General features: G+C 32.8%; 1 protein-coding gene across 1 annotated transcript; it reads left to right on the top strand.

Moving 5' to 3' along the window:
* The first annotated feature begins 26 nt into the window (after positions 1-26).
* On the top strand, positions 27-25,323 carry LOC131860465 (BURP domain-containing protein 5-like). Its single transcript, XM_059214867.1, has 2 exons — positions 27-236; positions 24,361-25,323. Exons 1-2 carry the CDS (start codon positions 27-29, stop codon positions 25,321-25,323), a joined length of 1,173 nt encoding a protein of 390 aa, XP_059070850.1.
* The last annotated feature ends 749 nt before the right edge of the window (positions 25,324-26,072 follow it).

Here is a 26,072-nt window from a genome sequence, read left to right as displayed (position 1 = left end):
TCAGTTTTGACCCATTAATTGTTGTGATGGGGGGAAGTGAGGCCTGGATAAAATTAGCGACATTGTTGAGAGAAATGGAGGATTGTGAAATGGAGAAATATGGTTGGGTAGAAGAAGAGGGCATAGAAGCATGTTGGAGAATTTATGTTATCGGATTGGATATTGACATGGAAGCCAAGAAGGAAGAAGGTGGGATGGAGACTATGAGCACGGATGCCACGAGTGCTATTGATTGGGTTTGAATGGTAGATGGGGGTGCAATTGATTGGGGTTGAAGGATAGGTGTGACGATGTGGGTAGGAGCAAGACCTCCTTGTGTTTGTTGATCAAGAATGGATTTAACAAGATTGGGGGGAAGTCGAGTTCTATTTTCAATAAGAGTCTTTATAAGACCACTAGGATTCTATCGGATGTATTTCTCCATCATTTCTTGATTGTACTTTCAAAATGTTTGTACTTTTGGGGAGAGTTCATCTTGGTCAACCATGTCAGGGCCCCCTTCTTCTTATTGATCTTGGATGTCAGGCTACGCATTTTGGGCAGAACCTTATGTAGAGTCTTGATATAGGGCATTAATGTTCAGCATGTCATATTGTTGTTTGGCCATCTTTTTCTTTCAGGATTGAGTTGTGACCATACAAGAATAACCTTAGAAATATTGATTGGAAGAAAAATATTTGATGAAAGGACTTAGAAAACATCTTGGATTTTGGATTTGGTTTGGATTTGATGAAATTGGATTGATTGATTAATGGGGTCCTTAGATTAGGACACAAGTTTGATTAGGATTTCACCTTAGTCCTTGGATGAGGATTTTAGGTGGGGGATGTTGATGAAACCACAAGCAAGGTAACAACCAAGTTGGGTAATATTTGGCCCTTAGGATAATGATCGAAGCCTTTCTTCTACTAAGGATTGACTAATGATCCCAAGAAAAATAAAGACATAAGATAAGAGTCTTGATCGACCCAAAGGAGGTGGCAAAGATACTTGGGGAGAATTCTTTCCCAAGCATAAAGACTGGATGATTGATTGATTAAGGATGAGGTCTAAATAAAACTTCACAAGGCATAAAACCTTAGTGTGAGGTTAATTTGACGAATGATTGAGAATTGATTTGATTGAGGATTGATTGATTAAAGATGATTGATTGAAGATTGGTTGATGTGCTAAGTCCTTAGAAAATGTTGATGATGAAAGATCAAAGAGAAGTGATAGTGATGATTAGAATAAACTTGATAACTAGACTATTCTTGGTATAAACATGACTCAATAAGTGATTGGTTTGAATGGTAAGTTTTATGAGGGTATGCAAACACCCTGATTCTGGTGATTGTTGGTGTTGAAAGATAAGCTAGATCCTTAGTGTAAATCTCATACTCTTAGTTCATGACTAGCATCAAACTCATTTCTATGACCATGTATGTAATCATGATATTGGTGTAGAAAGGTCCTATGTTTAAGCAAGAGTTTGCGATTTGTATACCAAAAATTTCGGTGTCTAATGAGTTGTGCTTGTGTGAGCTTCTTTTTCTTGATTGGGTGGTGGATTGACTTCTTAGGATGTTTTTACAACTTCATCTTATTAAATATAAAGTGAGCGGAGTTTTGACGTAGTTGGAAGACTTGGATTTTGTTATGACTTGGACTTGATGAAGGTTGGTTCAATGTTTTTATATGACTAGGGTATGATTTGGGTATGAATTGAATAGGACATGGAAATGATTAGGGACTAAGATATGACTCAGATTATGATGATTAGGATGTTGACTTGGATAGACTAATTATACTCTTGGCAAGAAGACATAGCAAACACATTAGCCATTGATTCAAACAAATACATCAAGAACATCATGTTACCCTAGGAAGTTGGCTGAGGAGGAAAACCTTTTCTTGTTGACTCAGGTACACACCCAATAGCTAATCAGAATATGACCACTAAGTCTCACGCAATGGATTCTCAATATTGTATTAGCCAACTCCAAACACTAATGGGAGCACAAAATGGCAAGTCTCTTGGGGGAGTTACTATCCCCCTTGCAAAAAGATTATCCACCTTTTAAAGGTGAACTGGGTGGCTTCTAATCCTGAGGCTATTAGTAAGGATTTTTTGTTTGAAGACTACTCCTTGTAGTCACCCAAGTGTGATTAAGGCCTATAGCCTTACAAAGTACTGAGAAAAATGTAGTCATGTAAGCATGATCGAGGCCAAAAGGCCGTACAGAATGCACGATATGAGAGTGAACTCTAAAATAGCTCTATCCTCCAGAATTTTCATCCCAAGAGGCTTATTTATTGTAGTGAATTGGAATGCTTGGGTTTTAGTCATACTCACTTGGGTCATTCAACTCTCACCAATGCCTATGTGAATGTGTCAAACAAATTAGGAAGGTATGCACACAACAAACTTAAAAAGATTCTGGGGTCTATATTTCTGATTTTCTATATAGACAAGAGTATACTCTCCTACCTCTACACTTTCCCCAAACACAATCAAGCACTTGATCTTTTACCCCTAATTGAAAGTAAGTGCCTAGAAAAATGATTAAGAAAATACAACATTTGGTCAAATTTTCTTAGGCAACCTACAAAACAAACATGTTAGTAGCCTCAAAGTTGGATCAATGAAATCTTTGACGAGTGGAATCTTGGGCCGATGTCCTGTAGAAGATAGTTTAGTAGTCTCGGGTAATGCACTTTTTTTTTGGCTTTTGAAATGTTTTGATTTTTATGATTTTTTGATTTTTTGAATTTTTTTTTTTTTTCAATTTTATGTCTTTTTTAGGTTTTATGATTTCTTTTTGGATTTTTTGACTTAATATGAAAAAACACAATGAAATGATACAAAATAAAAAATGAAAACAAGATCACTTATTTCAAGTGTACTCAACTTCGACACTAGGATGCGAGAGGAGAGCATACATAAGTGGGTCTTGGGTTTAAACTACACTTGCTCTTTTTAATTCGAAATCCAAATGTGTAGAGTTCATTTTAATCCCATTTTGAAAATGTGATTAAAACACACCAAACTGATTATCTAAAAAAAACCATACTTTCAAAAGTGAACTCCTTATGACTTTTTGATAAATTTCAAAAAAAAAAATTCTCAAAAATTCTCAAAGGAAAGGTCAAATTTGGACGTGTTCAACTAATTTTTGAAGACAAATCTTGAAAAAATGGTTTAAACCATAGATTAGATCTCTGAATCATCTTTCCAACACTTTTAGAAAATAAAAAATCCGAGTTAATATGCAAAGGTTATGCCTTTTTTCATTTTTTACCCTATATTTTTGCTTGTTCCTAGAGCCTCATAATCAACTAAAAATTAGTTATTGTTAATGTTTTAATGCTGAAGTTTTTATGGCCAAACTCCATGTTGGCTGGGAGATTTTAATTGTTTTATTTTTTGGTTACCCATATACGCAAACAATTAAATCTCAAGTCTTATATGTCCTATGAAAAAATTATTTCTAGGTTATGCTGTACTAGGCCCATTTATTCTATAGTTAAAATTTCATAAGAAACAGAGCACTCAGTAAAAAGTTATGGAGGTTTTCCTATGGAAACCCAAAAGAACAATTGCCATTGAACTTGAACCTTGAACCTTTTCAAAAAGTTCAAAGTTCGGGTTCAAGTTCAAAGTTCAAATTCAACTGAAGCGGGTTTCATAATTTTTGTTCATTGAACTTGAACTTTGAACCTTTTTGGTTCAAGCCCATAGGTTCAAGCGCACAAGTAAAAAAGGTTCAAAGTTCAAATTTTGGGTTCATTGTAATTTTTGGTCTTTGAACTTGAACTTTGAACCTTCTTTTCTTCAAGGTTCAAAGGTTCAAGTGCGCAGGTTCAAGCGTGCAGGTTCAAGGTTCAAGGTTCAATTTTGGAGGTTCAAATTCAGAGTTCAAATTCATCAGATGCAGGTTCAGAGTGATTTCAGTGAGTTCAATAATCCAATAACATTGGCATGTCTAATGTTTATAATTTTCAATGTAATCTATAACCATGAATTTTCTGAGAGAGAAAAAATCAATCTCAGTGCGGGGGGCATAACTGTCAACTCAACTGCTGGATCGCACTGTATTTTTAATATGTTTTAGAAAACCTAGTTTTCTAAATTCTCACTGGCGCGATCGGACAAATATTATCACGTTAAAAAGTTATTTATCTCTAAGTATGGGTCTATAAAAATTCTGAGATAAAAGATTTGAAGATTTTTTTTAAAAAAAGTTATTTGGAAGTGGATAAAAGATTAAAGAAAAGATTAATTAATAATATTTCTAGGAATTAGTTATTGATAACTGAAAGTCTCTTAAAAACAAGAGAGACTATATATATGGGGGAAAAAGAAAAGAAAGGGGCTAGAAAAACTATGATTTTTCGAGCAACAGACAATATCCATTTTGTTTTTCTCTGAATTGCTTTAAACTGGAATCGATGATTATCAATAAAATGTTATGGTGTGCAGTCTTTGAATTTGTGTGTTTAAAGATTAGCAATATTTCTTGAGAAATCTACTATGGGCATGATATCATTTTATGATCAATTATTTCTATGTTTTTTTTTGAATTCATGGTTACTATTAATTGTTAGCAGATTTATTGTGTATTGAGTTATGTTGATCCCCCTTGTCCTGTGAGGCATGAGAGAGTATTGATTAGACATCAATACTGCTGTGCATTTTCTATGCTCTAAATTTATAAAGTGAACGTGTGTTTGAATTAGAGTTAGTGAGCTCCTATTTAATCTTCAGAATATTATATTTGTTTCAGTTTGAAGGCATTGTTTTGTGTTGATGGATGAATGCTAAAGCCTTTCCATGCTTTCTGGTAAAAAGTGTCAACATTTAATTTTGTATTAAATTCATTGCAAATCATACGAAGAGCTTCCCTCTAATGCAGAGGTTGGATTTTAATTAATTCATCCAATTGTTGGTAATTTGTTTCCTTTCATAAAGGGGCATACAAGAGTTATAATTTTGTTCAAAGAAAACAAATAAATTTCAGGAAAGGGACAAATCTATTTACCAATAGATTTTTGGCAACTCTGTTGGGGACTCAGAATCAAAGATTAGTGCATTTGGTTTCCCTAGATTTTTAGATTTATCTCTGTGTGTGTAGGATTGGCGACTCTATTAAATCATCATGCAAAATCAAAAGGCTGCAAGATTGGGGAAAAGACCAAGTCCCACCAGCTTGTAAATTCTTGAGATGGATGATAAAGTGTTGCATGACTTTTGGGATCACTACAAAGAAATAATTTCTCATGTTGTAAAAACCAAACTAAGTATAACAGACGATCATGTATCTTCTCTTTTATGGAGAAGTCTTTTTGTTAGATTTCACAAGCTCAAAGAGCTAAAAGAAAAGACAAGGTTGTTGCAAGAATATAATAAAAGGTATCCCAATTGAAAGAAGAATTAAAATTTTATGATGATGAGGCTCCATTCATCTCAGTTTCATCTCTCTCCTACAACTACCTTGTCATGAATGAGCAAGAAGTTCAGCAAGAAACGGTTCAGTCTCATGCAAGTCAAACAATGGTAAGTGAGAATAATCAAGACAACATTAGAGAACCTACGAGATTGAATGAAAAAGGTTTTTTGAGGTCTTTCTATTACCTAGAAATAGAAACTTTTAGTTTTAATAGTATGGAAAGTTATCTTGTTCCAAAAAATACAAAGGATGAAAATTTTCAGATTTACATGCAACCAGAGTATGAAGCTTTCAATCTTATACATGAAGTTAATGAAAATGATTCTTTATGTTTAAAAGCTTGTGATGAGTCCTTCATAGAATCATTTCATTTTAACAGTAAAGCAATACAATGTCTTCCTAATGAAGATTGCTATATTTATGATTGAAAGATAAAAATTGACAGTATAAGGATAGAATATAAAGAGATGGTTAAAATGAGAGAAGTGGCCTCCATTTATAGATTTTCAAATTTTAAATGGAGGGTGGAGATCAAAAGATGATGAAGGGCTAGGATTGGTTTGAAGTAGTTGGCATCAATCAAGGATACCTTGAAGGAATAAAAAAGAATATAAAATTCCTTGGGGAAAAGGGGGGAAAGAAATTTGAAATTGCAAAATGAGGATGCATAGGGGGATTCAAATAAATTTGAATTTCTTTGAGAGGCTCAGTGTTGATGTGAAATGAGTGGGGAATTTAAAATTGAAGAATAATAATAAGGGGGGAAAAGAATTTGAAATTTAAAAATGAGGATGCATAGAGGGATTCAAATAAATTTGAATTTCTTTGAGAGGCTCAATGTTGATGTGACATGAGCAGGGAATTTAAAATAGAAGAATAATAATATGTGGGATTATGAAAGATTCTAGAAGAATTAATTAGGCTAAGTGGGATTAGGAAAAAGTGATTTGTAGGAATCACATGACTAGATTAATTAATTAAAATTAATTAACTGAGTGGGTTTAGAGGAAATAATTATTGGAGGGACTTTAGAAGAATAGGGAAATAATTAATTTATTTGATAAATTAATTATTGGACTATAGTGACAATATTAATTAAATTAAATTTATTCAATACTGAGAAATAATAAGGATTAACAAAATTAAATAAATTAATCATGTGAGAGAGAATTAAATTAATTAATGCAAATAATTAATTTAAGTGTCTACACAAATCAAACTCCCCTTAATCACTTTCATAACTCAAGCAACAGAAAATAACAATTTTCCTCAAACAGTTTGAATTCAAACAATAACATTACTAAATGCTGGAAAGAGATTAACAAACACAAAATATGGGTTTTGGAATGAAAACACCTAAAGACGTCTTCAAACTTCCTATCATTTCCATGTTTTTCCTAGTCAAACTATCATGCATTGCCCATGAAAAACTGTCATGCACACTTATTGCAACTTCCTTGGTTGAGAACAAAAACTTGAATTCCATGTGTGTGCCCTACTTCGATCTTAAAGGCTTTCAAAACAAAAATAAAGATTTTACAAAGCTAAGCTTTGAAACCATATAATATGCCTCTACAAAATGCCGATGATATGTCATGTCCTACTCACCAAGTATTTCAGTGGGAAATAATAAAACAAACCAATATGCCTGGTATGTCCTTGTCAGTGCGGTGAATAAACATTATAACATGTTTCAGGTAGTCACTTAGGTGGCTTAACCACTTAGCCATCACCTAGTGACTTAGTCACAACCATATATGCACAAGTTTTCAACGGCAAGCATAAAATGTCAATGCTTCAAATGTCAAGGAAATATCAACCATTTGACACTAATGCCAAAAATTCCTTAGGGGTTAACACATGCTCCAAGAGTTTAACACTAATCTATCTATATTGTCAACCAAAAATTTCTCTAACAAAACCACTCTAATAGACCGCCATGAACTTATAGAACAAATCCTTAAGTTTGGTATGATAAGCACAATATAAATTGAGAAAGAAATTATAGAAAAGATTTGAAAATCTTATCATATATCTATGAGAGTACTTGAAAATTTCTTAAAATATAGCTTCATTTAACTTTCATTGTTTCATAGTATGTAAAATAAAAGAAATAAACTTTGGATTGAATTTATCCATATTATAGTTTTCTTTATTGGCCAAGCTCACCCCGAGAAATTAAGAAATGAAGAGGTAAGGAAAACAAAAGAAAATAAAAAAATTATCAAATGGGTACCAAATAAGTTTAATACTTGGATGGTTTGGACACTAGAGTGATACTTGTCGCAATAATATCATGCCATATATATATGATAGCTGAATTAAGTCCATAAATATGAATATTAATAGAATTTGAGGGTGTCAATTTCTTGATTTCATTCTGTTAATTTTTTTTATATTTTTTATTATTTGCTATTATCTATCTTAATTCAATTATTTGAAATTATGACTAGATTGATGTAAATCAATGTTTAATTTGGGAGTGTTTTATTCTTTAAATAAATATTATACCCTACAAGAATTATTTAAATTATTTAAATTATTCGAGTTTTATCGAAAAAAAGTCATACATTTTAATCTTATATTTTGGAGCATTACATTTTGTAACATTTTAATCTAATATTTTGGGACATTAGACCTTTGAACTCAATGATGATAGTAGATTTACATTAACATTATCTAAAGTGAACCTATAGTACAAATTCACAAAGATCCCCATAGGATCTAGTATTATTATCAAGTTTTCTTAATTTTTCAAGACATCGCGTGATAAAAAGTGGAGATCTTATACTATCAAGAAGTAATCCCACAAGATTTAGTATCATGAATGAGTTTTTATGGAATGCTTTATACCATGCAAGATTTTGCTAAATATGTAACCATCCATGATTTAAGAGCTCCAATGAAAATATACAAGAGATCAAATGTGAGAGAATAAGAGTATCTATCACAAGACGCAAGTATACAATGATAATGAATTATAATGAAATAAAATTTCATTAAGAGCCAATGAGTTATATAGACCAAAATGAAACATAAGATTATCTAGTATTATGACATGTGTCGTAATCAGATTGTGACTTCAGACTTTAAGTGATAAGTATCTTATGTGTATCCTAAGTAAACTTACACAATTACTGTCAATAGAACCTAGGCGATGAGTTGATTACATAACACTCCATTCACACCAACATATTTAAAACTATTACTATTATTTTAGACTTAACTCCTAATATAATTTATATAAGATATTTCATTTAATTTGTATATTATCTAGTATATAATTTATAAATAAATATTCATACATCTAAATTCATTGATTTTAATATTTGATTAGAAGACTCAATAAGATTCCCTCATTAATTTAATTTCATATCTTAAATGTAGAATTTGAACTACAAATAGATACCTTTTCAAAAATATTAGGTATATTGAGAATCAGTTGTAGTTATTTCAAAAAATAGTGTTTCAGTTACATTAAGAGCCAATGTGTTATATAGACCAAAATGAAACATAATATTATCTAATATTATGACATGTGTCGTAATCAGATTATGACTTGAGACTTTAAGTGATAAGTATCTTGTGGGTATCCTAAGTAAACTTACACAATTAGTGTCAATAGAACCTAGGTGATGAGTTGATTAGATAACACTCCATTCACACCAACATATTAAAAAATAATGCTATTATTTTAGACTGAGCTTCTAATATAATTTATATAAGATATTTCATTTAATTTGTATATTATCTAGTATATAATTTATAAATAAATATCCATGCATCTAATTTCATTGATTTTAATATTTGATTAGAAGACTCAATAAGATTTCCTCATTAATTTAGTTTCATATCCTAAATGTAGAATTTGAATTACAAATAGATAGCTTTTCAAAAATATTAGTTATATTAAGAATCAGTTGTAGTTATTTCCAAAAACAGTGTTTCAGGGTCATTTAGTAAATAATTTATTAAATTAGTCGTCCTTCTCATCTCATTTGATTGAATTCATTAAAGTAATAATGTGTGTCTCTAGTATTATATTGTAGTTCTATATCAAGTTGGTCGATCCATATTGATTGTAAATATGATATTATAATGAGTAAACAATACAACTAGTCTTCCTCTGAGCCAAACTCTTCCTTGAAGATTGGTCACAAATTTAAGAGAGTCAAAGCATCCCTTGTGTCCACTTTTAATTCTGAATCACTTCCCTCCTACAATTCTATCCCGAATAAGTCCATTTTTGCACCCATTAGGAGTGATAGACCCCCTTCTCAAATGATCTAAATACAAATTTGTCTTTTCTTATCTTGGATAGAAAGAACCCAGATGATGTCTTGGCCATTACCCATGATTCAATTGTGGATAATTTTAGGATGTTTAAATGGGCTTTCCATGAGATCAAGGGCATCAATATCAAACTTCGGGCAGTCAATAGGAAACAAGAAAATCAAGGTGTAAAATAGTGGATGGTGGACTAGAGAAAATCAATTGTGGACTATGTGCAGAAAACGATGAGCACTGTAAGTGATATAAAGAGAGATTATGATAGAAAAATATCTTTTCTCAAAGATAAACTCAAGAAAGAATATGAAGGCAGACTGAGTCAGATGGAGAATAAATTTTAGAAAGTCAATGGGAACCTTATCTCTCTGGTTACATGTAGACACAAGGTGGTGAAGAGTTTTGTTGAAAGTGTAAATACCATGGTAGGGAAACTAGAAACTATCCATCAAGAAGCAGCTACCTTGGATGTGGATTCCATAGATAAAAAATAGGAGGAAATGGTTGGGCCATCCAAAAGAACCAAAGCCAACTTGAAGAAGAAATTTGCAAACCAAAAAATTTAGGAACTCAAGAAAATTGCTCTAAACATGACTCAACTGGAAACAAAGGTTGCGAAGGCCCTAAAAATTTTGTATTAGTTTCTTCCTCTTTGCTGTCTTTTTGCTAGGTTTTCACTTTTTGTTGACTTTGGGTTTCTATTTTAAAATGGGTATATCTTTATCCAGCTACTTGTTGTAGATCTTTGTTAAAGCGTTTTGAGTCCCTTCAAAACCTGTTTGTTCTGTAAGAAAAAATAATACAACTAGTCTTTTCTTTTTCATTTTAGCCATATGAATTATGGGAATTACAAAGAAAGTTTATCGAATTTTGCATTCAATATAAAACATTTTTTTTAAAATGCATGTATTAATATTAAATAATTTTATTTAAAAAATAAATAAATGATATATTTTAAAAATATATAAAATAACAGAAAACTATACAAAATAATCTTATGGAAGAAAATTATATTTTAAACATATAAAATTACACATCTTTTTAAAAGAATCAAGCTACTAAACTACACATATCTTTTTTAAAAATTAATAATTAAATAAATCTTAAATAAAATTAATAGAACACAAATATATCTTACTAATATACATTACTACATATCTAAAAAATATCAAAATGTTACACAGTAAAAATATGATGGAGAGATAGAAAATAATGTAATTTGAGATATTGACATTCACATGCATGTATGCTATGCATGCATCCATAGAAATATCTTTATAAAGTACATTAGTATGTGTGTTTTAAAAATATCAAATTCCCATGATTAAAATAAAATGAAGATAGAAAGAAAATAATGTGATAGTAGATATTGACCAAAAATATCAAAATATCCCACAATAAAAATAAGATAAAGACAAAAATAAAATAATGTAATTTGAAATATTAACATGCATGTGTTATGCCTACATCCATAGAAATATTTTAATAAACAATTATATGTCACTTATATCTTCCATTAGTCTCTACAAGGCAATGTTTTGTGGCTCAGAGCCACTTGAGATCCATATAACTATTCAACTACGCTTGCTATATATATTACTCTCATTGAACTTGAACTCTAACCCTAACCCTCATTGAACTTGAACCCTAACCCTAAGCCTAAAAGAATCCTAACCTAACCTAACCTCAATCCTAACTCTTATTGAACTTAAGAACTCATACCTTAATCTTAATTAAAAACTCAACCTAATCTCAAACTTGACCTTGCCCTATCCCTAACCCTAGTTCTAATATTGACCATAACCATAATTATAACTTGATATATAATCTTTATTCTAACATTAACCGCAATTCTAATGTTAACCCTAATTATAGCTATAACCCCAATTAAAACCCAACCCTAAACCTAATTTAATCTAAAATTGAATATTTCTCTTAATTAATTTGTAACCCTAATATAACCATTACCCTAACTTAATTCAATGTGGACACTAACTATAATGTAACCTTGACCCTAACCTTAAATCTACCTGAACACATTGCATTATCTACATTGAGTTGCAACAAAAAATTAAAGGATTTTTTTGTGAATTGAATACCCATATGGAGCTTTTAAATGGAAAATGACATAAATACACCAGGATAAATGTAAAATCTAGAGTTTAGAAAATTTGGTGTCCAAAAATAACTTGGAATGACTAAATGAAGAAATTGATAACTAGTCTTGGGAGAAAACTAAAGAAATGGCTGAAATATTCCAGAGATGGATGGTTATTACAAAGGGAATAAAAAAAATATGAATAAAGAGACTAAAAAACCCAGGTGGAAGTCTACATAAGTGACTAAACTAATACAAAACTAGGAGGTAATTATGAGTAACACCAAAGAGATGATTGATCTAGGAGGATTCCCATAATTGATCCAAATTGACAAAAATTGCTTATATTAATGCATGCATTATCCTATAGCATAGGTCTTTAGCTCATGAAAGTTATATCGAATAGTATGCTAGAGATGGAAATTTCAAGGATGTATATGAAACACTAATCCATGGTACACAAGTATAAGAATTCTAGATTACATGTTCATGACAAACTACTATATCATCTTGGTAAATTGTGTGGTCCAAGGGATGAAAGAGTACATGTAACTAGAGAAGCACATACTTCTCTTATTTCTGGTAATTTTGGTAAAAAAATAATAGGTTTGCCCATGCCACTTCTAGTACCTTCTCATTTATGGGAAAGCGTATTTATAGATCTTGTCAAGAGTATACCTATGTTTAAATAAGGGAATTTTAATAGATCGGTTGCACATTTGAAGCAAAAATAGAGACGTAGCACTCAAGGGGTGAACTTCATTAACAACTTGCAATGTATGGTCTATATTTTTTTATTGTTCTCTTTTTTCTTTTTTTTCTTTTTTTTTTTCAGCTTTAGTCTTTTAATTACTTACTGAATTTTATTAATTTAACAAAGTAGTTGACACATTGAATAATGGTATTTAAATTGTTTGGATTCAAATTAGGGTAAGAAGTAGTTATTTCCCACTAATTTGAGATCAATGATTGACTACTATAGGGTCTCTGTAAAGAGCACAACCCTCACCATACATTTTTTACAATAAGAAGTTTATTGGATTCCTTGCTAACCCCTCTACACAAGTTATGTGGAAAGAGGAGAAAACAAGAAAAAGTTGTATGAACTCATCTAATGAGAAGTGAGGGAAAAATAAGAAAAGGTTATATGGACTAATACTTCTAATTGGAAAGAGAAGAAAAGAAAAAAAATCATATGAATTCCTTGCTAACCTCTCTATACACATTGCAACCACAAACCCCATCAAAAAGAATATATCACATAATTTTGCTACTGTACTATAATTGTTTTTAAACATTATCCAGATTAAATTCAAACGATCAATAAAAATAAGATAAAATAATATGAAAATTACTATAAAACTATGATTATTTAAATAGAGTGTTGCCACAACCAGCCATTTACTATAAAACTGTTTGATGATTATTTAAATATCACATAAGAAATCTATATTCCCAATGACTATGGACACGTACGCCCTGACATTATATCGTCCTTTTATGACTCTCACGTTTACTTCTGTATCTCTAAATCACTACAACATGTTGTCGGTGGGACTGACTGTCTTTCACAAGATGGTCATGGGGATTAGAAATAAGTCCGAGTATTAAATATTTTAATTTTTAATTAATTTTTGTCTTCATATAAATGTAATAACCTTTCAATATTGGATTGTCTTTTCGACTTCCGATGAGGACAAAAATGTGGTGGTTGTTCAGCTTCTTTGAAAGCTTCTAAATAAGCCTAATTCGAATCCAATTGCAAGGAGTTGGAGAGTTATAGAGTTACAGAGTTATAGGCATACGCTCCTTCACAAGATTGCTTAAATTGTAGAGGCTCGGGCATACAACTCTCTTTTACAGAGTTTGCCCAAATTGGATAGATTCTAGGCATACAACTCTCTTTTATAGAGTTTGCCCAAATGGGATGGATTCAAGGGCACACAACTCTCTTTCACAGAGTTTGCCAAAAATTGTATGATTCTTATATATTTTCAATGAAATGAAATTTTATATGATTTGTTGTGTTTACAATACCACAAATTCTGCTTTGGGTATTGTCCTTTGAATTGACAAAATAATTCAAATCACGGAAAAAACAGAAAAAAGAATTCACGTAATTTATGATTAATCTGATAACTTTACTTTGATAGCGTTGCTTTTCAGTTTTGCAAGTGTGAGACAATAATGTTACTGAATTCTAGCCCGTGATTATCAATAAGGTGGCTCCCGCTTCATCAGCTGATATGGACGTTGATATTTTTAAAGTTGCCTAAAGTTGGTCGACACTATAAACCAATGTAGCATACGATCTGATCTGATATCTTCCAGATATGCCACCTCATGTCTATTTATAATTTCAAAAAATATACAACTAATAACTATTCAAAATAACATTATGGAAAAAATTAAATATTTTCTATCTTAAAGTTATAAATTATTTTTTCCATCTTAAAGTTATAAAATTATATATATCTTTTCAAAAGAGTCGTGCTGCTAAAACTATAAATATATTTTTTTTAATAAATAAAGCTCAAATAAAAGTAAGAGTGCATAGAAATATCTTAGTAAAACTAGATAATATCAAAATGTCCCACAATACAAATAGGATGAAATGATTTGAGATATGGGCATGCATATGCATGTATGGTATGCCTGCATCCACAATGGCGGCTTCCCTCGTCTTAAGCTCAGTATTTATATGGACAAAGTCCTCTCTCACTTGGTATCACAGCTGACTGAGATCCAGGCCACTGCTCAAGTGCGCTCGCTATATATAAATAAAGAATTTGCAGCATCAATCAAAATTTTTGCATAGGCATCAATGATTAATGCATCTACCTCATAGCCCGTTTCCTCTATCCAAATCTTTCAGGGCTTGATTGCCTCCATGAGAGTCACATCCTTCTTCATGATGAAACAAATGTCGGTAGATTATTTCTCTACTATTTTCTTAGGTATTCCTATTCTAGACCTCATAGATTTCTAAAAAGCCTTGAAGTAACCCCATACCTTATCAACTCTAAGACTTCCCAATGCAACAATTGATTGCTTTATTTTTCTTCCTATCAAGATGTCAAAAACCCATTACTTCCTTCCAGAAATGGGAGTATCATTCAAAAAGTATAACTTTAAGTAGACTAACAAATTTCCATACTAGAACGTGCCCTTCTTCTCACCTTTAATCTTCCCTAAATTGATCAATAACTCCTCAAGCATCCAGTCACAAAGATCTAACTTGATATTTTCTCTCATCAGCTTATAAGCAGCCAAAATGCATGAACTGGAAACTGAATTCAGTCGATTAGACTGAGTTACCTTGTAGTCTACAACCATATTGCCAAATTTGATGTCAATGTCGGTGATGGTGCTCACCTTCATCGATCTCTTGCTTGATGTGGCACCGATGATCTTCCTTACGAATTGATTTGATACTTTCTTATCCGGATGTTTCCCTATTGATGGCAAACTCGTAATTGCTCGGATGGCTTCCTTAGTAATTTTCTAGGGTCTGTCCAGCCATATAAATTCCCCATGTACTCTAATTATTACATATCTGACAATCTTATCCTCGAACTCTGGCATATCCAGAATATCTGTGAACCCTAGATCTTTGATGTGTTTATATGCTAGTTTGATTTTACCAAATTCTCCCATGAGTTCATTCATATACATCCCCTTGATCTTAGAAGTTCCTAAGTCTTCTATATGACAATGAATGTAGGCCCTAACATCTTCCACATATAGCACTCCTTCCATGACGTGAGAAAATGCTCCAACTGAATCTTCCTTGTTAGCCACATGTGGAAAGAATTTGAAAATTGGCCTGAGGAGGTCCTTAAATTCTCCTATAGTTGGATTTGCAATGAAAACAAGAGCAGAAGATGATCCCAATTCCATGATTCAAGAAAAATACCTTTTGTTCACTCTTAGTGAAAACCTCCAACAAATCCTTCCAGATGTCGATGTGATCGCTCAAGAATAAATCTAATCACCTCTGAATAGCTTCTGATTGCACTAAGTTGCTCTGAATTGCTCTAAAATTGCTTTGAATGCTAGGTGGTTGATAATAAAGTGTAATCGGCATTTTATACATCGAGAAAACCCTAATCTTCCATTAACATAAATGACTACTGGTGAAAGATACCGGATCTCACTCTAAACATATCAATGTTGGATAATCCTCTCCAATATCTAGAACATCTTCCATGAAATTTGCATACCCCTAAAGCATTTGCCTTAGTTACTGGATGAGCTCACTGTCGGTGCAGCAATAGCTTCTTCTATCAAATAGGTAACTGAGACAATCCCATCTGATGATTGCTCTTCTATCTTTCTAACCCATCTTTGAGTGTGATCTTGCCGGATTTCACTAACCTTCTCTTTTCCTTTATCATTTGATCCTACATTTCTAACCGATGGATTTTTGCTTCTATAAAACTTAGCAATATGTCCAATTTCATTGCATGCATAGCATGTAACCTTGTTCTTTTGAATTACCTTGCTAAAACCGGTGAAATTTGAACTGCACTTATTAGCCATATGTCCAAATTTTCCACAAGCATAGAATTTTACATTCATTCTGGAATCTTTTATCTTATGACCAATTTTATTTCATTTAGAACATTTATAGGGAGCAGAATCAGGGTTCTAATTTGCTCTGTTTCTACATTGCCTAGCCATGTGACCAAATCTATTGCAAACAAAAAATCTACCAGTGAATTTATAAGTATTGAACTTCCTTATCAGTGCCTTATGGTTTTGATCTTCATTAGTAGTACCGTAATTCTATCCTTGCTCAAATCCAAGTCCAGTGGAATCTCCAATCCGCCTCTATCTCTTCGATAACTCATCAAGCTATGCTGAGCTGATCTTGAATTTTTCTTTCTACTCAGTTGTAGTAGTTAAATAATCTCTTAGTATTGACATTTGTCTTTCAATTTCTTGCTCATTGCTATGGGATTGTACCAAATCAGACCTCAACATCTCATTTTGATGAGTCAACCTACCACACTCTTCAAATTTGTTCTTTAGGGATACAACAAGATCTTCTTCATTTTTCTTTCTATCCTCAGTCTCCTTAGACATCCTTATAGTCATAGCTTGCATTTAATTCTTCATAACCATGTTCTCCTGACTCAATTTCTGACATTGTTCCTTAAGTGCATTTTCATCATCTTGATTTTGCAAAAGTTCCTTTCTCCTAGCTTGAACAGATGATAGTCTCTCTTGTAGGACAAGAATAAATTCTTTAGCATAATTAAACTCATCTTGTTGCTTTAAGTTCTTCAATCTTTCAGCATCATAATCTTCAAGTGCCATCTTAAGCTACTTCTCCAAATCCATATCCAATGGTTCTGGTTTCAGGATCTTTATCAAGTTGTCAAACTTCCTTTGACGCACAAGGCTCTGATACCAATTGTTGGAAACCAATAACATTGAGAGGGTTGGGTGAATTAGTGTTATACCAGAATATAAGATTTTAGCCTTAACAAAACATTCATTCACCAATTGGTATATCGATATAAACAAAATTGAAAAAAGCAATGCAACCATTAAGAGAAATACATAAATGAGAAACATAACACACATTATTATACATGGGAAACCTCAAAGAGGAAAAACCATGGTGGGGTTTGTGACCCACAATATCAGTTCATTGGCCATATGAAGAGATATTAAAATATATGATGGGCCTGCACTTGCAAGAAGGCTTACAACCTAGACCACACTGCTCATCACAATAGGAGCCTCACTGACTACATAACAATCCAGACAACAATCTAGAGAAATATGAACTGCTTAATATAGCATCTCCTATGCAAGAATACAATTATGTTTTAAGATCAATCTATTCCAGTTAAAACCCTAAACCTCAGTACCAGAATAACCCTTACAATGAGTTCCTCGCATACACAGTCTCTATGATATATTTCACATTACATTATATCCATGTATCACTTCCACATATCTATCCTTATTCAAAATGATCTAATCAATCTCCCCTATATACCCTATACAAATTTATGCCTTATGTCGGCTTACAAGGATATATACAATATCATATTAACATGTTGGCCATATAACATAAATGAATAAGCATTAAAACAAGTTGCTGATGCCGGATCCAAGATGTGTCGGCCTCTAATACCGATGACCTTTACCATACCATGTCGATCTGCATTGCTGGTGACCAAAGAAATCTTTTATCCTGTCGGTGTCGGTGCTAGTGCCGGTGTAGAGTCTATAAAGTGCTTGCCGGTACACCATATGAAGTCGGAACCCAAAATAATGTTTCCATCAATGACAACATAGTGAAACCTAACCAATAGTGTCAATTTCCAACAACCCTAACCTTAAATCTACCTAAACACATTGCATTATCTACATTGAGTTGCAACAAAAAACAGAGGGATTTTTTTGTGCCTTGAATACCTATATGGAGCTTTTTAAATGGAAAATGACATAAATACACTAGGATAAATTAAAAATCTAGAGTTTAGGAAATTTGGTGTCCAAAAATAGCTTGGAATGACTAAATGAAGAAATTGATAACTGGTCTTGGCAGAAAAATAAATAAATGGCTGAAATATTCCAGAGATGGATGGTTATTACAAAGGGAATAAAAAAGTATCAATAAAGAGACTAAAAAACCCTGCTGGAAGTCTACATATGTGACTTAACTAATACGAAACTAGGAGGTAATTATGAGTAACACCAAAGAGATGATTGATCTAGGAGGATTCCCTTAATTGATCCAAATTGATGATTTATAACATCGACAAAAAGTCCTTATATTAATCCATGTATTATCCTATAGCATAGTTCTTTAGCTCATGAAAGTTATATCGAATAGTATGCTAGAGATGGAAATTTCAAGGATGTATATGAAACACCAATCCATGGTACACAAGTATAAGAATTCTAGATTACACATTCATGACAAACTGCTATATGATCTTGGTAAATTGTGTGGTCCAAGGGATGAAAGAGTACATGTAACTAGAGAAGCACATACTTCTCTTATTTCTGGTCATTTTGGTGCACGTAAAGCAGTAGCTTAGTTGCAACATTATTGTTATTTTCCTCAAATGAATGAAACTATGTAAAAATATGTAAATGGGTGTGTCATTTGTGCTACAAGTGAACTCGGTAACAAAATAATAGGTTTACCCATGCCACTTCCAATACCTTCTCATTTATGGGAAAGTGTATTTATAGATTTTGTCAAGAGTATACCTATGTTTAAACAAGGGAATTTTAATAGATCGGTTGCACATTTGAAGCAAAAATAGAGACATAGCACTCAAGGGGTGAACTTCAATTAACAACTTGCAATGTATGGTCTATATTTTTTTATTGTTATCTTTTTTCTTTTTTCTTTTCTTTCTTTTTTTCAGTTTTAGTCTTTTAATTACTTATTGAATTTTATTAATTTAACAAAGTAGTTGACACATTGAATAATGGTATTTAAATTGTTTGGATTCAAATTAGGGTAATGAAGTAGTTATTTCCCACTAATTTTGGACCAATGATTGACTACTATAGGGTCTCAGTAAAGAGCACAACCCTCACCATACAATTTTTACAATAAGAATTTTATTGGATTTCTTGCTAACCCCTCTACACAAGTAATGTGGAAAGAGGAGAAAACAAGAAAAAGTTATATGAACTAATACTTCTAATTGGAAAGAGAAAATAAAAAAAATCATATGAATTCCTTGCTAACGTCTCTATACACATTGCAACCACAAACCCCATCAAAAATAATATCTCACATAATTTTGCTGTTGTACTATAATTGTTTTTAAACATTATCCAGATTAAATTCAAAAGATCAATAAAAACAAGAGCTGTGATATACAGCTAGAGTCCCTGCCTTATGCTAAATCTGGTGAGGGAAAGGTAGAGATTGTGGGCACTAGGAGAAAATGAAATATGGGAAATGAAGAAATATCAGTACTATGCTGTAAAATCATAGTCGAATTGAGATTGCTCAAACTGTCTCATGATTTAGAGCTTAACATCTTGATTATTCAACTCTGTATTTTTTGTGCTTAGGTGGATTAAGATTGATGGGTTAAACTGAAGGCATCAAAATAAGAAAAACCGTATGAATATGAGAAGAAAAGATTTTTAATTCTCTTGAAATAGCGTGTAGGTGAACATGGACTGAAATTTATCTTTATAGTCTTTGAGGCATAAATAAATAAATAAGCATAGCACAAAATGCTATTGACTTTAGTTGCAGTGATGTGTCACAGAAAGCTACAGACATGTATTAGTGGACAACAAAAGAAATCATATCCAAATATAAGTTGTCATGAGAACCGTCAAAGGTTAAGAACAATTTTCTAGTATAAAGTTACTTTGAGCATGTAAAAAATGTATAAAAATAAATAATACTACATATGAAAAGGTAACAACTTTTCTCACTTTACTGCTTGCAGGAATCTTTCTTTAAAAAAATACATATATAATATGATTTTAAAAACAATTTACAACTGATATTTGGTACAAAACTGATAACTGGTTGTGGTGTTCTAAGAACTAGTTTTCAAAACTAGTATAAAGTGGCAGTTTGGAAAGTGTAGTGTGTAATACCATGCGGGTTCTGAATGCAACTAAATAGTGCAAAAGATTTGGATTTACAAAAACTAAGCATAATATCAAAAGTTTGTTGTGAAAGACAATTAACTAGTTATTTACAAAACAAAAATAATCTAATTTGGGATACATGGTCTAACAACTATGTAATATCTTATCTTTTATTTGGAAAAGAACATTGAAATTATGCTAATGCTCTTGATTGAATGAAATCATTCAATTGGTGAAAATCCTAGCAAAAGGTAAAAGATAAATAAGAAAATGTTTCTTATCTAAACCAATTAACTTGGCAAAGAAAGCAACATGACATGAAATGAACTAGAGTACACTACAAGATGAGCTATCTGAAGCCTAAGTTGTCTTCAAGCATCTTTAAATGTTGAAGAGTTTCACATTAATATTAAACTATCTTTGAGAGAGCAAACCATTGTGTATTGTTATTGTTTTCAAACAACTTTAAATGTTGAAGAGCTTCACATTAATATTGAACTATCTTTGAGGGAGAAAACTATTGTGTACTGTTATTGATACCTCAGAAGTGTCACATCACCTATCAAATTAGCATGGAAAGCTACATCTCTCTAACTTATCAACACTGGTAGAAGCAAAGATATGACCTTAAGGTAATTTCAAAAGACATAGAGAAATTTACTATTATTCAGATATCACTTTAAAAACTGTATCTATTTCTTTATTAAAATTAAAAGAATTACACTACACTTGTTCAACAATCTCTCTCTCTTACAGAATACAAGAACTCTAGGATTTACAAATGAATAAACTCCATCTCAGTGAATTATTACCTAGGCTAGATGAAAAAAAAACAAAGCCTAATATTTTGGTCATATATGTTTGAAGAACAAATCAAAAGAAACAACTTTAAGAAATAGTTACTTACCTTGAGCAGTAAGCATGTGAAATTTGTAAGACTGTGTTGTGCAAAGGATACCCTGCCAGACAAAAACACATTTATATTGTCAATTCATATCACAATATTATCCTTTACAAAGAAGAAAAGCTGAGTTTGGGAATCCATTTTTCTCTATTGGGTGTTTCTTACCTAACCCACTTGTCTAATAATAAAGAAAAAAAAAAAACACAACTTCAAGGAAAGTGAACCCCAGTTTCCCTATATTCTGCTAAAATTTATATGCCCCCGAATCCATTCAAAAAGCGTTGCATAATAAAACTATTAAAATACTGAATATCCCTATCAAACTCCATGAATGGTAAAGCTAGATGTATGCTCACTCAAGTTTTAGCCAACTGGAAAAAGGAAAAAGGAAAAAGAGGAAGGTTCAGGAATCCACTTTACTCCATTGTGATTTTTTTATCATACCCACTTGCAAAATAATTACACAACTTCAATCTCAATGAGCCCTAGTGTCCTTGTATTCTGCTTAAATTTATAAATTTATAATCCTATGATTCCGTTCAACAAGGATAGCTATTATCACTATCAAATTCACACGGGTTTCATTTAAAGAATACTTCATTCAATATTCGATACAAGACCTCAAATTCAATTAGAAATGCAAAATGTCAGTACAAAATGAATTTGAAAAATAAACACGGAATGCATAGGATAGGCCTAGTGCACCAGTAGGCAATGTAAGAAGGCTACAGGCCATGCTGATACTGTAATACTATTATGCAAACGGAAAAAATGGAGCATGCCCAGGTTTTGTAACTGCCATGAAATGCAATGGTTGTAATATACACACAAATTTTGTCTTGAGTTATTTGTTGCAACTGCACAAACAACCTTGAAGGTGAAACCCCTACCAGTTGCAGGGAAATAAGAATGGAATTGGTATTATGCAGATTTCTATCTACATTTGCAAAAAAGAGTCCCGAGCTTTAACCTATAAGTGCACACCAATGGAAGGGTCAAATTGAATAGGATTATAGAATTTTCCCTACAAATATTTGATAGGCGAATGGCTGACTTGGTGGGAGGATGGTTTGCCCCTCGAAATTGTTTGTTGGGATCAAAGAGTAGTTAATGGGTAACGAGACCAGCCTGTAGTGGTGTGCAGACTAAAAAAATTCCTCTTAATCGCGGCTTTCAAAATTCATAAAGATCCCTAATGCAAGTGGACAACAAAAATGTCCAATCTGATATTGATTTGCTGGATAAAAAAATTCATATGCATTATAGAAACACCTCAAATTCCTGCCATTGTTGTGGCGAATTTTGTGGACAACGGAATATAAAAAAAAAAACATTTCCGCTCTTCTGCTTCGTTTCAAGCGAGAAATCTATGATTTTGTAAGGAGAATTTTTCTCAACACAAGAACGACATTGAGGACAAAGTGTCTGTGCAGAAGGATATCAGTAGCCTTAGCCTATGCATTGGCCATAGAGCCAAAAGTCTTGAAAATGAAAATGAAGCTAAATGAAAATTCTTCAAATTAAGTCACAGTAAACAAAGCTCCTGCAAAAAAGTCTGGATACTGTTCTCTAAAACCCCTGTCAGTGAACAAATAAATGAATGAAAGTCTCAGGCAATAATCAGCGATTTTGGAAAATACCCACATTAGTAATAACAATGAAGTTGAGCAATAAAAAAAATAGGGGTTTTAATTAAAAAACAAATAATGAAAATTTTTACTAACAAAAACAGAGAAACAATGGTAGCGTTCTGCAACTAAGAATTGCTGACAAATCATACCTGTATTTATGCAGTCTTCTTAGGAAACTTTTCGCAAACAAAATGGTCTGCTTCCTTAAATCTTTTCAACTTCTGATGAGGACAAAAATGTGGTGGTTGTTCAGCTTCTTTGAAAGCTTATAAATAAGCCCAATTCGAATCCAATTGCAAGGAGTTGGAGAGTTATAGAGTTACAGAGTTATAGGCATACGCTCCTTCACAAGATTGCCTAAATTGTACAGGCTCGGGCATACAACTCTCTTTTACAGAGTTTGCCCAAATTGGATAGATTCTAGGCATACAACTCTCTTTTATAGAGTTTGCCCAAATGGGATGGATTCAAGGGCACACAACTCTCTTTCACAGAATTTGCCAAAAATTGTATGGTTCTTATATATTTTCAATGAAATGAAATTTTATATGATTTGTTATGTGTTTACAATACCACAAATTCTGCTTTGGGTATTGTCCTTTGAATTGACAAAATAATTCAGATCACCGAAAAAACAGAAAAAAGAATTCACGTAATTTGTGATTAATCTGATAACTTTACTTTGATAGCGTTGCTTTTCAATTTTGCAAGTGAGAGAAAATAATGTTACTGAATTCTAGCCCGTGATTATCAATAAGGTGGCTCCCGCTTCATCAGCTGATATGGACGTTGATATTTTTAAAGTTGCCTAAAGTTGGTCGACACTGTAAACCAATGTAGCATACGATCTGATCTGATATCTTCCACATATGCCACCTCATGTCTATTTATAATTTGAAAAAATATACAACTAATAACTATTCAAAATAACATTATGGAAAAAATAAAATATTTTCTATCTTAAAGTTATAAAAATATATATATCTTTTCAAAAGAGTCGTGCTGCTAAAACTATAAATATATTTTTTTTAATAAATAAAGCTCAAATAAAAGTAAGAGTGCATAGAAATATCTTAGTAAAACTAGATAATATCAAAATGTCCCACAATACAAATAGGATGAAATGATTTGAGATATGGGCATGCATATGCATGTATGGTATGCCTGCATCCACAATGGCGGCTTCCCTCGTCTTAAGCTCAGTATTTATATGGACAAAGTCCTCTCTCACTTGGTATGTCTGAATCATTGAACTTGGTGTCTTTCACAAGATGGGAATTCTAACTAGTTTCATTCTTCTTATTGTATGCTTTCTCAAGAAAGTTCATATAGTTTGTAATTAATTTGACTCGAATCTAAACAATTTTTCTTTGCTAGCTTGCTTATGAGTTTTTTGTTGTTTGGAATTGACAGTCAGTAGCAGCTATCCGAGCGGCGCATTTGCAGGGTGAAAGGGTCTCTTGGACTCCGAGTATGGCGTACTGGCACGAGAAGCTGCCCACAACACCCATGCCAGAAGCTCTGAAGGAACTCATCTCAGCCAACGATGAGAAAGTGGAGGTGAACGTGGGCAAGGGAGGAGTGAAGGTGAACGTGGGGATGCCTCCGAGAAAAGTTGGGACGCAAAAACAGGCAAAAGGAGTTGGGAGGTGCGTCGCGGGCATCAATTACGCTGCAATTACGCAAATGCCAAGGGACATATCGCTGTGCATGCTTCTGCTGGAGAAAGATTTGGTAGGCGGAACCAAAGTGCCTCTCACCTTTCTGCACGAAAGCATTCCCAATTCTCATCAGAAGTATTTTCTTCCACGCGCCGTTGCAGACGAAATCCCTTTCTCCTCCGACAAGCTTTCCGTAGCGTTGAAGGAGCTCAACATAGCGCCAGATTCCATCACGGCCCTGGCTATGAAGGAGACTTTACAAGATTGTGAAAGTCCTGCTATGAAGGGCGAAACCAAATTCTGCCCAACATCGTTGGAGGCCATGATTGATTTCACCACGTCGAAGCTGGGAAGCAATCGCTTGACTGTGCTGGCGACGAATTTTTCAAAGACGTCAAAATCTGTAAGGCAGGAGTATACCATTACGGGAGTGAAATACGAGAGCAAAGAAGACAAGGCAGTGTATTACTGCCACAGTTCACAATATCCATATGCGGTGTATCTCTGCCACGATCTGCAAGGTACGAGGACCGCAAGAGTTTGGGTGAAGGGCGAAGATGGCAGCACGGTGGAGGCGGCAGCCATCTGTCACACGAAAACCAGTTCCTGGAATCCTGACAACATGGTATTCCAGGTGTTGAACGTGAAGCCTGGTGCCGCTTCTATCTGTCATCTCGCTCGCCAAGGGGACGTTTTGTGGCTCACCGCTGACTGAGATCCAGGCCACTGCTCAAGTGCGCTCGCTATATATAAATAAAGAATTTGCAGCCTAAGGAGCAGCAGAACATGCTTTTCAAGTTTGTTGAGTGGAGCAATAGCTCTCTTTCTGTCATTTAGCACTATCGTTTGTAGTGAGAAGCAGTAGCTTTCTGTCAATTAGCACTGTCTCACATGTACACATATTGCATTTATAGACAATAAAACGTTATTATTAATGTCTGTTAGCATCTATAGTTGCAGCAAGTAAGATGTTAATTCAACGTTTCTATGTAAAATCATTCCTTTCTTTTTAATACACCTCATATATGAATCAATATCTAAAAGATAAAATAAATACACACATTCATTCAAACCAAGGAAGGAAAATGAGTTTCCAAAAGATTTTATAATGTGATGTTATTTTAATAATATGATTTTATTTTAATTACTTAATAATTATTTTGAAATATATTTTTAAGATATAAAACAATCACTCCATTTTATCTATTATTTTTCATATAGCTTATCCATTTTTTATGTTTTTGATTAGAGTAAAATGGGTTTTGAAAGGACTTGAAACTCTTGACACTAAGAGACAACCAACCCTAAAGAGCCAAAAGATAACCAACAACTAGCTCCAACTAAACAAAAGACAAAAAAAGGGTATGGCGCCCAACCCAATAGCCTATAGAATTTCAGCATTCTTGTTAATAATATTTTCATTGATATTTAGCACATCCTAGAAAACCTGGGCTTGAACAGTCT

The sequence above is a fragment of the Cryptomeria japonica genome, unplaced genomic scaffold (genome assembly GCF_030272615.1).
Source record: "Cryptomeria japonica unplaced genomic scaffold, Sugi_1.0 HiC_scaffold_12, whole genome shotgun sequence".
Taxonomy (NCBI): domain Eukaryota; kingdom Viridiplantae; phylum Streptophyta; class Pinopsida; order Cupressales; family Cupressaceae; genus Cryptomeria; species Cryptomeria japonica.
Note: the sequence above shows the minus strand (reverse complement) of the source record. Positions and strands in the feature narration are given on the sequence as shown.